Source organism: Xiphophorus hellerii, chromosome 1 (genome assembly GCF_003331165.1).
Source record: "Xiphophorus hellerii strain 12219 chromosome 1, Xiphophorus_hellerii-4.1, whole genome shotgun sequence".
Taxonomy (NCBI): Eukaryota; Metazoa; Chordata; class Actinopteri; order Cyprinodontiformes; family Poeciliidae; genus Xiphophorus; species Xiphophorus hellerii.
In genome coordinates, this window is record NC_045672.1 from 25,247,965 (window position 1) to 25,265,720 (window position 17,756).

At 36.9% G+C, this 17,756-nt stretch overlaps 1 protein-coding gene across 1 annotated transcript; it reads right to left on the bottom strand.

The window, feature by feature from the left end:
- Positions 1 to 56: 56 nt before the first annotated feature.
- Positions 57 to 13,142, bottom strand: wdr13 (WD repeat domain 13). Its single transcript, XM_032590536.1, has 10 exons — positions 13,040 to 13,142; positions 11,486 to 11,573; positions 11,157 to 11,388; positions 9,635 to 9,744; positions 8,537 to 8,667; positions 8,143 to 8,450; positions 3,628 to 3,808; positions 3,356 to 3,497; positions 2,839 to 2,957; positions 57 to 758 (listed from the first exon to the last, which is right to left on the bottom strand). Exons 2-10 carry the CDS (start codon positions 11,524 to 11,526, stop codon positions 574 to 576), a joined length of 1,449 nt encoding a protein of 482 aa, XP_032446427.1. The 5' UTR covers positions 11,527 to 11,573; positions 13,040 to 13,142; the 3' UTR covers positions 57 to 573.
- Positions 13,143 to 17,756: the final 4,614 nt, after the last annotated feature.

Sequence of the window (17,756 nt, forward strand, 5' to 3'; positions counted from 1 at the left end):
CCACATGCACCCTCCTCCGATAATTCAAATTATTTAAAACATTTGACACGGATAAGTCACAATGCAGCCATTTATTGTGTTAAATAAATTATCTGAATCACCACACACACACGAACAAACACACTGATAAAACATGGCAACATTTAGTGATAAACGACCTGCTTGTTTCATGCACAGGGTCTCAAAGGCAAACAGGCGACTGAGAGCAAACAACACTTGATTACACTGCTTGAATAACAGTTACATAAATAGTGAGGGAGCTACGCCGGAGGGAACATCAGTGTGATATAAAGTGTTGCTTTTTCCAGTAAGATTACACCGCGTCCTCTTCACGCTGGCTGGAGGTGAGCCATGACGCATGCATGGTGGTGAAGTCGGTTCCAGCTGCAGGAGGACGGACTCTTCCCGCCCACGCAGGTAGAGGCTCTATCTGATTGCACTTTAGTTTCACTACTTTAGATGTTTGATACATTCCAGTGAAGACCTACACGGTGGGATTGGACGGTAAAGAGCAGCAGGCCGGTCTTTATTCATACATGTTCATATGTAGTGGATGGAAGCTTGTTCGGGTTTTCATTTCTGCTCTCTCCTCCAGACGATGACCATGCCGGTGGAGTCGGCGGACGCCAGCAGACTCTCGTCGCAGTTGAAGCTCGCGTCCAGCACCGGGCCGCCGTGACCCTGCAGCTTGTTGACGATGGCCTTGGTGTTGCGTTCGACGTCGAAGAAGTAGACGCAACCGTCCTCGCTGCCGGTCACTGAGACGCAAAGAGAGTTAAAGACAGAAGAAGACGGTTAACATTGGGATGACAGTACAGATCATGCTAGTTAGCACCGATGACGGTAAATAAATGGTTTTCCTGTAACGGTAAGTTGTTTCTCCGCAATTAGCTCATTTAGCAGCAAGTACATGAGGTTGAGTGACAGCTAGGCCTGTCAGAGTAACAAATTTTGCTGGATAATAAATTGTCCCAGAAATTATTGTGATAAACAATAATGTTGTTTTGAGACAATTTTCAAGTAATAAAATGTTGCAATAATGCAAGAACATGTTCTTGAAGATTAATAAACTTTATATTCTCACAAACATTTAACACTGGAACTGGAAAATAAACAAAACAAAAAAATCAGCAAATAAAATGAATTATAAAGTCTCTGTAAACTAAAAAAAAAGTACCAAACTAAAGACTTCTGTCATCCAGTTTTTGGTAGAAAGAGAGACAGAAAAGAGAAAAATAATAAATTATTCAAGTGGAAATTATTAAATTTGTTTTAATTTATCATGATTAATTGATTTATTGGTTATTGCAACAGGCTGGCTCTGATTGGCTGTTTTTGACCGGGAGCTGTGCATTTCTTCTGACGGCAGTAGATTATCTGTCTCATATTAAACTACATTTACGACATGTTTAACAAATATTTTTAAAAAAACCCATTTTTTATATAAAAGTTACTGCAGCTTTGATGAATATAGAAAACAATGAACTGGCCACATTCAGTGCAAGAGAGTATAAAACAGATTATGTTTTCTCCTCCATGATTTTTCCTTGTAGTGAAAACGACAGAAAATAAATCTTGTTTAAATCTAGATGTTTTTAGCAAGTTTGAGTTGAGATTTTGTGTTTTTGTCTCAGAACGAGGGGTGGGTGACACAGACTCCAGGTTTTATCAGGACATTTTGTGGTATTATTATTGTGATAACAATAAAAGGAACGATAACTGCACGGCATCGTAGCGCCACAAACACAAATACTGCTCTTTAAAAACACCAGTCACATAAAGAAGTGTGATTTGCGTCACACATTCATTCACTTAATCATATTTTCAAATCCACTGATACTTATCGATAACAGTTTTGTGGGGTTTTAAGCATCATTAATTGGAATTTATCATGACGATTTTTACCACAATAAATGGCAAACGATACAATAAATGATCAGAACTCCCCCATGGAAGCCATTTTTGTTTTGTCGTTTTCTTGCTGTAAAGTCCTGACCTCAACTATACCGAACATTTCTGAAAACCCAAGAGAAATTGTGCCAAGAAAACTCGTCAAACAACCACCTACAATTATCCCTGAAGCTCGTTTATGGCTCCACAAAGCGTCACAGTGCAACTTGCAAGGAGAAATCTGACTAAATATTTTTTAATTAGATTTTTTCTATTGGATTTGACTAAATATTATCAGAGATTATTTAAGTCTGTCTGTGAAGTTCTTGGATTATTGAAAACTCTACTTTTCAACAAGCAACATTCAAATTAAAATTTGTGACATTCATCTGACAACTGAATTTAAACTTCTCAATAGAATTAAGTGTTAAAACTATTTATTTTATACTTAAAAAGCAATAACTGCAAACCTTTATTTAGTAAAGGATGGCATTTAAAACAGTCAAATGAGTGTAAAAAGCACCAGGTACTCGCTCGTCTCTGACAGAAACGATCATTTTTCTCTATTTAAGTTCAGATATTTTTAACTTTTCTGGTAATTGGGAAACCCAAGTGTGATCCAGACAGCGGCGCGGCTTGTTGTGAAATAAAAACAGGAGATAAAAGTGAAATGTGGGGGTGCTGGGAGCATGTTTGCAACGTGCTGCAGAAAAACAGGCCGCCTTGTTGCTGTAATTTTCAAATTCCAGTTATTTCCTTTCAATCCCAAAGCAGCCTGGTGCTATTTTTGATTTCATGTCTGTGTCTGTTTTCCTTCTCTGCACTGGACGGCCTGCAGCTCGCTGTGCAGTTTGGTCTCATTTTTGATTCAGATATCGCAGCAGGTTTGCTAAGAGACCCCAGCAGGAGCACAAAGCCCACCAGAGTGGGAGCTGCAGGACTCCTTACCCACACAGGCCCCTTGTCTGAAAGACATGAGGGGGCAGAAAATGCTGTGGACGTGCTGCGATCCGTGCTGGATGGGGAAGCTTCTCTTCAGCTGCAGCGTTCCTTCGTTGTCCACAACCCTGAAATTAGGAAACGGTTTCAATAAATGAGAAACAGCTGTGTATTTATAGCTTTGAAAAGTGTTTTCACACAGAAATATCAGGCATTTTTCAAGGAAAGTTTTCAAACTTTTCCAGGACCAGACTTTGGAAATAAAAACAGTACTTAAAAAAAAAAAAGTAAACCTCCCAAAACCAAACATTTAAATTTAAGCTTTTAGCCAAACATTATATTGCACTTTATGACCAAATAAAGAAAATGTTTATTTTCTTTACACAGAAATGAAACAGCTTCCAAAACTCTGAAGACACCTGCTTGAAGTGGAAGCATTTTTAAACGTTTGACTCGCCGTCCGAACCCTGTTTAGAGTTTACAGGAACAGCAGTGAGTGAACAAGCTGCTAATAAATGAAGCTCACCTGTAGAGCAGCAGCTTGTTGACGCAGGCGTTGACCAGCAGGGACGGGTCTCTGGCCTCGCGGCTGATCCAGGAGCGAGCGGCGATGCTGCAGATGGAGCTGCCCTCGCTCACCACCAGCCGCTTGGCTTTGGTCAGCTTCCCTGGAGGGACAGAGGAGGGAGACGGACGGAGACACACCAGGAGCTGCTGCTCATTATTCTGGGAAAAGCTGATTAGAATTTGTAATGCGGACACTCGGGCCTCAGTCAGATGGAAATGCTGCACCTGTACCTGTTGCCATGTCGAAGAGGAAGGAGAAGATGCTGCCGCGGTCGTCGCCAGCCCACAGGATCCTCCCCGGAGCATCAAAGGAGAGAGACAGCACGCGGCCTGTCAGCTTACTGGAGCCCCCCTTCACCTTCTTCCCAGTGGAGATGTTCACCACCTGCAGGTGGTGCTTGCTGTTTCCCACCTGGAACACGACACCGAGCGAGAACACCTTCATCAGGACGGCGGGGAGCGCAGACACCAACACTCAGAAGTGATCTACACGAGATCTACTGCGACTAGAAACATAGAAATGTTTCAGCTAGTGTTTAATCAGATTAATCAAGCAGCGCTGCGATTAATCTGGATTAAAGCTGCAATATGTTACTTTTATTAAAAAAATATTACCTTATATATTTGTTGAAACTGTCACTGTATTGTGATTGGTATGAGACAGAAAAATAAAAAAAATATTTTAAAAAAAAATTTGATGATGACGTGGTCATGAACACAAAATCTGACCAAGTGTTTTGGTTTCTAGTGCAAATAATTAGTAAATTAAAATGGAAAACCTAACAACACAAACTATTCATCTTTTCTAAATGTTTGCTTTAATTTTAACTTGATAGTACCAAAAACATCCAGTAACATTTGTTTGTTTGCCTAAATAAGAGGGCAATAAATAGAAAAAGACGGGCTTCTTGCAGCCTAGAATTACAGAAAAGGATTAGGGCCACTGGAAAAAAAACGAATTCTGACTTTAATCAGAAAACTTGTCTTAGATTCTGGTTTAATCTCAGAATTTCTGAGATTCCTGAATTTCAGAATCTGAGATTCCTTTCTCAGAATTTTGAGATTAAAGTCAGAATTCTTCTATCTACACGATAGATAGATAAAAATAAATAAAAACATTTTCGGTGGCCCTAATCCTTTTCCTTATACAATACATCTAAATTTATTTTAAAATTATTACCTTTTTAAATATTGCATATGTAGAAGTGTTTTCTGCATTTTTTTTATAATAAACGAAATAAATTTAAATTTTTATGGCCCACTGCGACTTACTTTTAACTTCACAGTTGCTGCCCTCGTTGCAAAAAGTTTGTACACCCTCTGACCTAAGGGGAACTTACTCCACTACAGATGCGTACAAGTCGTAGCAAACCTGTTTATTGGACAACCGTCAGATAAGATGCATTTTATTTTCTCCGCCCCTTTCTGGTGTCGCCCTGGGCAACTGCCCACACTGTATGCGTGTTTTTAAAAAACAAGAAAAAGTTCAAGAAAATGTTTTACTGTCTCAAATCAAGCAGGTCTGAAGATTCTCAGTTTTTACATATGTTATATTAAGGTGTTAAAATTTTCAGATTAATTGCATGTTAAACATCAACAGCCCTGGTTTCCACCCAAACCCACTTTTTCCCCATGATTCATAGCGGTATAAATTAACGTAAATAACTTTTACTTTACATAACAGCTTCTTCAGGGAGATAATTCATCATTGCAAAGAAAAAGGTTAAAAATAAAATCATTCAAAAATTTCTACAACTCTAATCCTGGTTGCAAGCGCTGACATTTAATAGTGAAATTTTAATCAATGTTCAGGCATTTACAACAAGGTAAAGGGCTTCCTTCTGCGTGCAATGATTATCAATAAACTTTACACACAGGAAACATTTGGAATAACAAGAAAATAAAAGCTACTTGTGAGACTAAAGGAAGGAAAACAGCCAAAATCTGTTGAAATAAAAAAATCTAAATTTTACTCTCTCACCTAAAACAAAACACAACCGGTAAGTCCAGCGTTCGTTCTTCCAGAAGATCGATTGATGACGCAAACAATTTTCAAAGTTTAAAGAAATTCTCATACAGCAAGATGTGCAAATAATTTCACCAGTAAATTTGATGAATCTCAGGAGTTAGGCCCCTGATTTATTGCATACGTCTGGATCTAAATCACACATTTATTCACTGATTTGCTCCAAACTGCATATGAATTATCTCTAACCAGGAAAACACACAGCCAAATTAAAAGATGGATTTACAAACATTTTCAGTTTATGATTATACTACTGAAATAAATACTGAAGTTATTTTAAGGCTTCTTAGACATAGAGACCAGAAATCCCAACAACTGTTGAGATCTTTGAACATTTAGATCATGATTGTCAACTTCTCTAATGTCTGTAGTTTTCCTAATTTTTTTGCCTTATCTTGAATATTATTACTCCATCTTTCACTGGAGTATAGTAGTGGATAATGTGAATTCTCATTTTTCATTTACAACTAGGCCTGTCGCGATAAACGATAAATCGATTAATCGTACGATAAATTAAAACTATCGACGTCATTTTAATTATCGGCATTATCGTCTCTTCCGGCCTTTTTCTCTTTCTGTTAATGACACTGAACGAAAAAAGGCTCAACTCCGGTGCTCTCCACTGACCCCTCCCTTCCTCATTTCCTTAGTGTAAAGCCCAGCGCACACTACACGATCTTAGAGCTGTCAGCCGATTGTCGGCCCATTTTCAAAACCTGACAGATCACACATTAGCCGACAGAAATCCTAGGTATAACGGTTCCATCGGGTTCGTTCCTGCCGTGTGGTGTCCAACAATAGGCACAGAATAATGGCTACAAGTCCAGTGAACTAATTTTAAAACCAGGCATTAATCAATGCTTTACTGCAATCTACCTGCAATGCATGTGGCTAGTGTCAGCGTAAAGTTCTGACTGAATGAAAATCATTAGAACCTATTTACGCCACGTTAACGAAGAACAGCTGAAAAGTTACCGGGTTTATCAACTGCGGTAGCAATTTCGCTCCAACTCCTCCTCTTGTCATTTCTATATTCTTTGCATGTTGAATAAACATTAATGTTGTTTCCACATATCATCTCCGATGTCCGCTGGACTTCGGGTTGCGCCGTGTCAGCTGTTTGGGATTCCCCTCCGTAATTTCCCCTCAGAAAGTGCGGAGGAGAATCCGCGCTTTCTGATTGGCTACCTGTCACATTCAACAGGCTGCGTTAAAGCGCCCAGTCGGGAAAACCCCTGATTTAGATCGGAGCGGCAACAACATCTACGGTAACACACCACACAATCTTAGAAAGATCAACGTTTTAAGATTGTTGTAAGGGGAAAAATAGCAGCAAAAAACCTGTAGTGTGAACTATTGCATCAGGTAGTCGATGTGCCCATTTTCTCTATTTAAATCTAATTATTACTGAAGGGCAACATAATATACAGACTTCATAATCTGCACTCTTTTGGTTGAATGCAGTATTTATTTCCACTTTGGCTTTATGTTGTTTAGGTTTTTTTTTCAAGTGCGTTTTTTGTTAATGGAGACTGAGAATCCATTTTATTTTCGTTTTTGGTTGTTTTGTTTATTTTGTTTATCAGTTCCAGTGTTTAGTGTTCTTTTGAAAATAAAGTGCATCTATCTTTGGCAGGAAATCGCATGGATTATTATGTCACTTCCATTAAATCAGTGTAAAAAGATCTTCAAACAATATTATCGTTTATCGCAATAATTTTCGAGACAATTAATCGCTCAGCAAAATTTGCTATCGTGACAGGCCTATTTACAACCATATTTTTACATTATTTTTGGAGAGAGGAGAAGAAATTACAAATGATTTGTCTACCTTTTGAAACAAAACCTGCAATATTTAGTAAAAAAGTAAAGTAAAAAATGATGAAACAGTTCTGAAATACTGTATGAAATCAGATTTTTGGATTTGATACTCGACAACAAATTGCTTTAGAAGGCTCATATTGGTAATGTAAAAGCTAAAATATCAAAAACTATTGAAATGTTGAATAAAATAAAATATATATGATCAAAGTTTCCCCCAGAAAACTTGCTAAGCCCAGTGGTTTGGCACTAGGGCAGTCGTTCACCGAGGGCCCGCTGTGTTTTTGAGTTAAAAAAATGTTTAAAGTTGACAGGAAATGAGAAAATATCACTTGATAATTACGTGTTATTGGAAGATTAATATCTGAACACCAACTATAAAGTCTTTAAAAATTGAGACATTTAAAAAAACTTAAATAAATAAGCAATGTTAAGCCTGGTGGGGGCACAACAAAGCCTGGAGGCCCACCAGGCTTATAATACACTGGGGGAAACCCTGTATGATGCAAATTAAGTTTAAGACTTTTTGAAACCTAATAAAAGACCATCATTATTGAAGTTTAAGCCCAAAAAACACAAAAGATCACTAATTAACTTCTTAAATAAAAATAACGTAAACAATAAAGTTACATTTGTGTAAAATTAAGTTACGGTTTTGTGAATTCAGTGTTTTTGTCACCAAACTGTCTTCTTACGGTAAACATTACTTATGATGTGTTTAATGAGCCAAACCTCATTAAAAATACAATCTAAGTATTATATAAGTAAGAATATTTTTATGCGTAATTTCCTAACAATAAATCTCTCTAAGCAGTAAAAGTGGCTTTTGAAAGGAGAATCAATAAATCAACAAAAGCAAATTTATGACGTGATTTCAGCCACAGGACGGAGGAACTCACCACAGTGAGGTTGTTGTTCATCGGCTGGAAGGTGCAGCAGAGCAACTCGCTCGACTCCGGGTCTCTGACTTCCCGAATGCACCGACCGTCCTCCGTGTTCCAGATCCGCAGCGTCCCGTCCAGAGACGTCGACACGATGATGTCGTTGCTTAGAGACCAGGCGAAGTCCGTGACGGGGCCGCCGTGACCCTTCAGGGTCAGCTTCACTCTCGGAGGAGGCGGCGACAGTGCCATGATGGACAGGGTGCCGTCCAACGAGCAGCAGGCCAGGAGGTGCTTGTCGTCATTCGCAAACTGCAAACGTGGGACTTTGATAAAGCAGGAAAAAAATTGAAAAAACGAAATGAAAATTATGTTTGTATGAACGATTTAGCATAGAGGTCGATTTACGTACCAGCAGAGTCAACGTGTTGGTCAAATATGTGGTGCATGCCAGCAAAGGCGTAGTTTTCACTCAGGGTTGTGTCTCCTGCCATGGCACGGCTTGCCTCTGCCACCGAGGTGGGCACCAAGCTGCCCGGGGGCCTGGGGCAAAACCATATAAAAAATTAAAAATGGTGTGTAAACGTATGACGTGGTATTATTGACATTATAGATGGAAAAAAAAAAAGAGTAAATCTCTGCCAATAAAATCTGAAAATTCAAGTCAAAAATTTGCTTGAAAAATTTCAGAATATTTGAAATTAATCCCAGAAATTTTTGAGAATCTTGTACAACTTTACATTTTTGGAAATTTCCAAGTTTGGAAAGTTAAACAATTTTGACTTTTTGGTGGAAATGTATTCCTTTTTTTCCCATGAACAATTTTCTACTTTTCTAACTTGGAAATTTCCAAGACATTTTTCTCAAAAGCTTCTGAGATTAATCTCAAAATTTCTTAGTTTTTTTGTTGTTGTTGTTGCAAATTTTCTACTTTTCAAACTCAGAAATTTTCTTTTTAAAAAAAAGAAAAATAAATTCTAAAATTAATGAAAATATTTTTGTTTTTTTGTAGGAATTTACTCCGACATATTAGACTAATTCTACTTGCTATGAACAAGTTATTGAAATAATCAACAAATTTAGTAATTGATTCCTTAAAGGAAAGGCCATTTGCCGAAAAAAAAATCCAGCCATATTCAAAGCAATAATTAAGCCAAAACTGTACAAAAAATATATGTACATTTCATGTTTAACATAAAAGCATCTTTACCTGTAAATATGTTTTACCCAAAACTCCTCAAGTGGGATTTTTCTATCTTTATCAGATCCAAATTCTCCAAAGGATTGCTACATTGTGACATTTTGGATAATAAAATTTTTTTTTTTGTTATTCAGAAATATAAATTAAAATAATCTGTTTATGTATTTCTAATATTGTAAAGAAAAGGCTTAACTAGTTAAATGGAAAATCTACAGAATGTGACGGTTTAATTGTGAGAATAATCAATAGATAATCGTTCGTTGCATCCCTGCACCGACACCAGGAACAGGTAGTCGCTGTTCTCCTTGCCTCTCATCGTAGACGGCTCTGTTCATCTGGGCCTGCAGCTGGTAGGAGCCTCGGCTGACGGACCGGCGGTGACCACGGGCCCCCTGAGCGCGGGGGTCCTCCTCAAAGTCCTGCAGACCAAACAGAACAGCAGCAGAGAGAGAATCTCAAAGGGATGAGTTAACGTGAAGACTGGAAAAAGTTATTCAAATAACCATAAATCAGCTGTTTATAAATAATATATTTACAAATAAACAAATATACTTAATATATGGCAGGGCTGGGCAATAAATCAACTTTATATTTTTAAGAGTTAACTTGTGGAAAACCTTGTTTTTCTTTCACTAAAGCACTCCTTGGTTATGATGTCAGGACGCCCACGGCCGCCATCTTGTTTGACAAGCATTCTTCACAGATTCTATTTATTTGGACTTTAATTTAGGTCAACTTTATAGTGAAATATTAGGGACAGGCCAATATGTATATTTTAATTATGAGAATAAAGTCATAATACTCAAGGTTTCCCAAAGAAACCTGCTAAGTCCGTTTCTCGGGGTGCTTGGGGAGTCATCCAGCTGCCCGCCATGTTTCTGAGGTAAAACATGTTTATAGTTGACAGAAAATTTGAAAATATCACTTGATAGTTACATGTTTTTGGAAGACTGGAAGATTAATACCTACACACCAACTATAAAGTTTTTAAAAAAGACAATCGTTAAAAAAATAAAATAAATAAACAATGCTAAGCCTGGTGGGGGCACAAGTAAAGCTTGGTGGCCCGCCAGGCTTATGATACACTGAGGGAAACTTTGATATTACAAGAAAAACGTCATAGAAATACAAGAATAAACTCCTAATATTAGGAGAATAAAGTAGTAATTTTATGAGAACTACAACACAAAAACTAACAAAAAACTGAAATGAGGAACTTTGAGCATCTTGTGAAGTTATACTTTGGTTCACAGAAAAGGAAATGCTTCATCTTGTAACACATTAAATTATTATCAGTGATAAAGTTTGAAACAATTGTGCAAACAACTGAGTTTATTTTAAACTCCACACGGACTTAAGTGGCCATATCTAATCGTGTTAACAACAGAAATTTTAAGACGTTCTTCTGGTAAAATAGTCTTAATTATGCTAATATTATGATTATATTCTTGGAAATATACAAAAATAATTGTAGCCTGGCCCTCATATTCCATTGTACAACTTACAGAAGGGATAACAGAAACAAAAAAGTCACTTTTTGAAAATATTTTCTGTCATTTGTAATTTATTTTCTTAAAGACAAAATCAGATGTGGTGTGAAAAAACAAACAAAATGTTGATTTTATTTCCAATGCATATCACCCAGCCCTCAAATATGATCAAAATAAAACTACATCTTCTTATTAGCACCAGCCATTTCAACCAAGCTGCTCAGCTTAATGCACAGCAACCAATTTGCTGCATGGCTTTGACTTGAGTGTTTTAAATCCCATCTCCAACCACATTTCTCCCTATTCTCTCTTCCCTACTGTCCCGTTTCATTGAGTCTGACCTCCATGCGGTCCAGCGTGGTACGGGAGCTACGCACGCTGCTGGCCCTGAAGCTGCTCTGCTCAGACAGCGGCCCGTAGCGCAGGGCCAACAGCTGACTGCGCAGCTTCAGGTACTGCCTGCGCAGCCCTGGCTCAAAGCCACACTTGGCGTTGTCTCTGAGCAGCTGGCTGCGTCGGCGGATGTACTGAGTTCGGAACTGTGGGAAGGTAGGCGTGCGGTAAGCATTATACCTGCAAAGGGAAAAGAGGCGACACGGGCGCAGATAATCGTAACTAAAAAAAATGACTCATTCACTTCCTGGTCGTCAGGTGCGTGGCTGTGTCTTACCTTGCGTCCACTGCCAAAACCTGCTGCCAAACTGCTGCCATTCCACAATCACTCTGGGGAGAGAGGAAGCCGCTGCCGGGGCAGAGTCCTGGGAAACAAAAGCTCACATTTCAGGGCTAAAGCCAGTTATTGTTTTAAGAATTGATTATTCCAACAACTAAATGCGTTAAAAAAAAGAGAGCACATTCTACAGATTTTTTATTTCACCACTGAAGCTCAATCTAAACAAATATTAGAAGTACATTTATTTCAAATATAGTTCTAATGTTTTATTTTTTAAATAATAACATAAGCTTTTTATTGCCTAAAGAGCAATAATTTAGCATTAATTTAGCAAACACTTGATTATTTGTAGCAAAAGATGCATCTAAAAATAGTTGTACATCAATACAGCGTAGGACTGATCTGTTGATTATTTTCATCAATAATAGGACAGCAAAAGTTTTTTTTTTTTTTTTTTACATTTGTTCATTTAATTTGTAAAAAGCACTTTGAATTATTTTCTCCAGCGTTATGAAGTTATGTAAATTAACCTGCTTTGCTTCAAAAACAGATTTATATGGTATTATGGGTAAAAAATATCAAGAATTTCTGTTGATACAATAAATAAACTCAGAATACCATCTTTTTTCCATCATTGATATAGATGGAACAGTGTTGGTAAAACATAACCGTATCTGATGTACCAGATAACAAATAGACTTTAAAATATTAAGCAGATGTATTTCAGCTGTTTACCAAATGTCAACTAATTTTGATATCTCAGGATATGTTTTTCTATCAGAAAGAATTTAAACATTAATTTTAGAATTTAAATAAAATGTTTAATTTGAACAATAATTTAAAATTGGTATCTTTATTCCAAGGCAGAACTTGTAGCTGTTTTAACATTAATTTCTTGAATGAATAAAAACATTTTCATGTTAGGCAACTTGCATTTACTGTAACTACTAAAATATTTTTAATTAAGTTTTTTTTTTTGTGAGCTCCATCTTCTCACAGGTTGCAATGTAAACTGAGGTGCATAAACTAAATTCAAAAACGAAACGGTAAAATTAAATAAACTCAGAATGTCACCTGTACACATGCTAATTATTTAACACACATAAAATTAATTATTTTGACATAAAACTCTTCAGATAAAAAATAACAGCAACTGTCGGTTGAATCAGGTGATGATGCAGAAGCAAATAAAAAATGATGCTATCGCTGCATGTTTCAGTATCTCCCTTTGACATGCGAATATAACAAGAAAAGCGTCATTTAAAATACCATATAAAGTCAGGAAAAGCGTCTTTACTGGATATTTTTCCAGCAATAGCCACAACAGAAGAGCATTTTGGCAGCAGCGAAGCTAACTAGCATCAGTTAGCAACTAGCAAGGAAGCTAGAACAACATTACCACTGCTCCGGCGGAAAACAAACTGATTTATTTGTAAGTATTTGACGCCGATCTGAAGACTGTATCACGTAGAAATGCTACACAACAGATAAGTGTCATAGCGTCGTGATATTCCAAAGATAGATGGTGAAATATGTTTAGAAACGGCTCACCTTCCTTAGCTTTTCTCCATCGCTTCTGTTCCTGTCAAGTCACGTGACCCGCGTGACCAAACCCACTCAGGCTGATGCGGAATCTCCTGAATCTCTAATAGGTTCCTGCCATGCAAAGCAATGGCAGGAACCTATTACTATTGTCGGAGAGAAGCGTCTCTTTAATATTCTTCTTCTTTATTGGGGCCTGCCATGCAAAGCAATGGCAGGAACCTATTACTCTACACCCAACAAAGTGTCTCTTTATTATAATTCTTTATTTTTCTTCCGTCACCGTTAATGCGGCTCATACCGCTGGGTGCACACCTACAAATGAGGTATCAAAACGTGCAGAAAATTCACGCCATTGGAGCTATTATTTGTGGTGGGATTTGGGCTTAACGTGGCGACATAATTCGCAAAAAACTACGAAAAAAAACCCATTATAAGTCAATGGGAAAAATCCTGGAAATACCCTATTTTTGAGGATTTTCTGTGTCGTCACAAATTCACCTAGAAATGCCATTCAAATTTCATTTTGTAGATACGTCTGTGATCTCTTCGAAAGTGAAGACGGCTTGTCGATACCAGTTACGGTTTGTCCACAATTTGCCTCTAAGCGACCCAAAGTTTCTCATTTTTCCTAAAGTTAGAGTGCTTCTCTCGCTGATTAGAGTGAGAGATCAAGACAACTTTTTCCACCCAAATCATTTTTGAAATCGCCATCACGGCCACAAATATCGCACGATTAGTATCAAAATCGGTCCTGACATTGATACGCCTGTCTGCTCCGGTAAAATGTTTTCGAAATTTATCTAGACCGTACGGTTTTCTGTCACGGTGCTTCAGAGCAAAGTCATGCGACAGGATTTTCTGAGGCTCTCAGGCTCTTTCACTAACACTTCACACCTTGGTGTGAAACTTATTTAACATAGCAACGGAGCTCAAGAGGCTATTGGCTGCTGATTTGGACTACAAATACGCATCATTGTAGTTCTATCTATCCTCAGTTGAAACAGATCAGGACTGAACTGGCCTTTATAACTAATTGCTGCTATGGGCTGTATATAACTGATTTAACTCAGTAACTGTTACACATGGGATTAGTTTTGAACTTTAAAATGAAGCTTAACAAAAATTTCACAATAAAAGCCTTGAATATTTTTACATCATGTAATTGCTCTTTTTGGCTTTATTTGACTTTTTCATCCAAAGCACTGTTACACATTGTATTAGTTTGGCCCTTTGAAATGAAGCTTAACAAAAATTTCAAAATAAAAGCCTTGAATATTTTTACATCAGAAAATTGCTCTTTTGAGCTGTATATAACTGATTTAACCCAGCAATTGTTACACATGGGATTAGTGTGGCAATTTAAAATTAAGCTTGATGAAAATTTCAAAATAAAAGCCTTGAATATTTTTACATCAGGTAATTGCTGTTTTTGGCTTTATTTCACTTTTTCATCCAAAGCACTGTTACACATGGTATTAGTTTGGCCCTTTGAAATGAAGCTTAACAAAAATTTCAAAATAAAAGCCTTGAATATTTTTACATCATGTAATTGCTCTTTTTGGCTTTATTTGACTTTTTCATCCAAAGCACTGTTACACATGGTATTAGTTTGGCCCTTTGAAATGAAGCATACTGAAAATTTCAAAATAAAAGCCTTGAATATTTTTACATCATGTAATTGCTCTTTTTGGCCGTATATGACTTTTTCATCCAAAGCAATGTTACACATGGGATTAGTTCGGAACTTTAAAATGGAGCATAATAATAATTTCAAAATAAAAGCCTTGAATATTTTTACATCATGTAATTGCTGTTTTTGGCTTTGTATGACTTTTTCATCCAAAGCACTGTTACACATGGGATTAGTTCGGAACTTTAAAATGGAGCATAATAATAATTTCAAAATAAAAGCCTTGAATATTTTTACATCATGTAATTGCTCTTTTTGGCCGTATATGACTTTTTCATCCAAAGCACTGTTACACATGGTATTAGTTTGGCCCTTTGAAATGAAGCATACTGAAAATTTCAAAATAAAAGCCTTGAATATTTTTACATGACGTAATTGCTCTTTTTGGCTTTATTTGACTTTTTCATCCAAAGCACTCTTACACGTGGTATTAGTTCAGAACTTTAAAATGAAGCATAATGAAAATTTCAAAATAAAAGCCTTGAATATTTTTACATCATGTAATTGCTCTTTTTGGCTTTATTTGACTTTTTCATCCAAAGCACTGTTACACATGGTATTAGTTTGTCCCTTTGAAATGAAGCATACTGAAAATTTCAAAATAAAAGCCTTGAATATTTTTACATCATGTAATTGCTCTTTTTGGCTTTATTTGACTTTTTCATCCAAAGCACTGTTACACATGGTATTAGTTTGTCCCTTTGAAATGAAGCATACTGAAAATTTCAAAATAAAAGCCTTGAATATTTTTACATCATGTAATTGCTCTTTTTGGCTTTATTTGACTTTTTCATCCAAAGCACTGTTACACATGGTATTAGTTTGTCCCTTTGAAATGAAGCATACTGAAAATTTCAAAATAAAAGCCTTGAATATTTTTACATGACGTAATTGCTCTTTTTGGCTTTATTTGACTTTTTCATCCAAAGCACTCTTACACGTGGTATTACTTCAGAACTTTAAAATGAAGCATACTGAAAATTTCAAAATAAAAGCCTTGAATATTTTTACATCAGCTACTTGTGTTTTGAGCATTATATAACTATTTTAACCCAAGGACTATTACGCATGGGATTAGCTTGGCCCTTTGAAATGAAGTTTAACAAAACTTCCAAAATAAAAGCCTTGACAACATTTTAAATCGTACTGAATGGTGCACGTCCGCCTCGCTTAACGTTCTTGCGGTTCTCCGCGTGCCACTGATTACGTTGCGGCGTTCTTTAGCGTCGATGCCGATTTGTAGCGTGACGACGCCGGGCCCAAACCCCACGGGCGCGCCTTGGCAGGCCCCGGCTAAATTTCTTCCGAAATTTTCTAGTTGGGGCCTGCCATGCAAAGCAATGGCAGGAACCTATTACTCTACACCCAACAAGCGTCTCTTTATTATAATTCTTTATTTTTCTTCCGTCACCGTTAATGCGGCTCATACCGCTGGGTGCACACCTACAAATGAGGTATCAAAACGTGCAGAAAATTCACGCCATTGGAGCTATTATTTTTGGTGGGATTTGGGGTTAACGTGGCGACATAATTCGCAAAAAACTACGAAAAAAACCCCATTATAAGTCAATGGGAAAAATCCTAGAAATACCCTATTTTTGAGGATTTGCTGTGTCGTCACAAATTCACCTAGAAATGCCATTCAAATTTCATTTTGTAGATACGTCTGTGATCTCTTCGAAAGTGAAGACGGCTCGTCGATACCAGTTACGGTTTGTCCACAATTTGCCTCTAAGCGACCCAAAGTTTCTCATTTTTCCTAAAGTTAGAGGGCTTCTCTCGCTGATTAGAGTGAGAGATCAAGACAACTTTTTCAACCCAAATCATTTTTGAAATCGCCATCACGGCCACAAATATCGCACGATTAGTATCAAAATCGGTCCTGACATTGATACGCCTGTCTGCTCCGGTAAAATGTTTTCGAAATTTATCTAGACCGTACGGTTTTCTGTCACGGTGCTTCAGAGCAAAGTCATGCGACAGGATTTTCTGAGGCTCTCAGGCTGTCTCACTGACACTTCACACCTTGGTGTGAAACTTATTTAACATAGCAACGGATCTCAAGAGGCTATTGGCTGCTGATTTGGACTACAAATACGCATCATTGTAGTTCTATCTATCCTCAGTTGAAACAGATCAGGACTTAACTGGCCTTTATAACTACTTGCTGCTATGGGCTGTATATAACTGATTTAACTCAGTAACTGTTACACATGGGATTAGTTTGGCCCTTTGAAATGAAGCTTAACAAAAATTTCAAAATAAAAGCCTTGAATATTTTTACATCAGAAAATTGCTCTTTTGAGCTGTATATAACTGATTTAACCCAGCAATTGTTACACATGGGATTAGTGTGGCAATTTAAAATTAAGCTTGATGAAAATTTCAAAATAAAAGCCTTGAATATTTTTACATCAGGTCATTGCTCTTTTTGGCTTTATTTGACTTTTTCATCCAAAGCACTGTTACACATGGTATTAGTTTGGCCCTTTGAAATGAAGCATACTGAAAATTTCAAAATAAAAGCCTTGAATATTTTTACATGACGTAATTGCTCTTTTTGGCTTTATTTGACTTTTTCATCCAAAGCACTGTTACACATGGTATTAGTTTGGCCCTTTGAAATGAAGCATACTGAAAATTTCAAAATAAAAGCCTTGAATATTTTTACATGACGTAATTGCTCTTTTTGGCTTTATTTGACTTTTTCATCCAAAGCACTGTTACACATGGTATTAGTTTGGCCCTTTGAAATGAAGCATACTGAAAATTTCAAAATAAAAGCCTTGAATATTTTTACATGACGTAATTGCTCTTTTTGGCTTTATTTGACTTTTTCATCCAAAGCACTGTTACACATGGTATTAGTTTGGCCCTTTGAAATGAAGCATACTGAAAATTTCAAAATAAAAGCCTTGAATATTTTTACATGACGTAACTGCTCTTTTTGGCTTTATTTGACTTTTTCATCCAAAGCACTGATAAACATAGGATTAGTTTGGCGCTTTGAAATGAAGCTTAACAAACATTTCA

Excerpts from the sequence above, each read along its gene's own strand:
- wdr13 (XM_032590536.1), bottom strand. The coding sequence starts at position 11,526 with ATGGCAGCAGTTTGGCAGCAGGTTTTGGCAGTGGACGCAAG. Across the intron at positions 9,745-11,156 it reads CCACGCTGGACCGCATGGAG|GACTTTGAGGAGGACCCCCG; the intron begins GTCAGACTCAAT and ends TTTGGTCTGCAG. Across the intron at positions 2,958-3,355 it reads AACAAGCTGCTGCTCTACAG|GGTTGTGGACAACGAAGGAA; the intron begins GTGAGCTTCATT and ends TCCTAATTTCAG.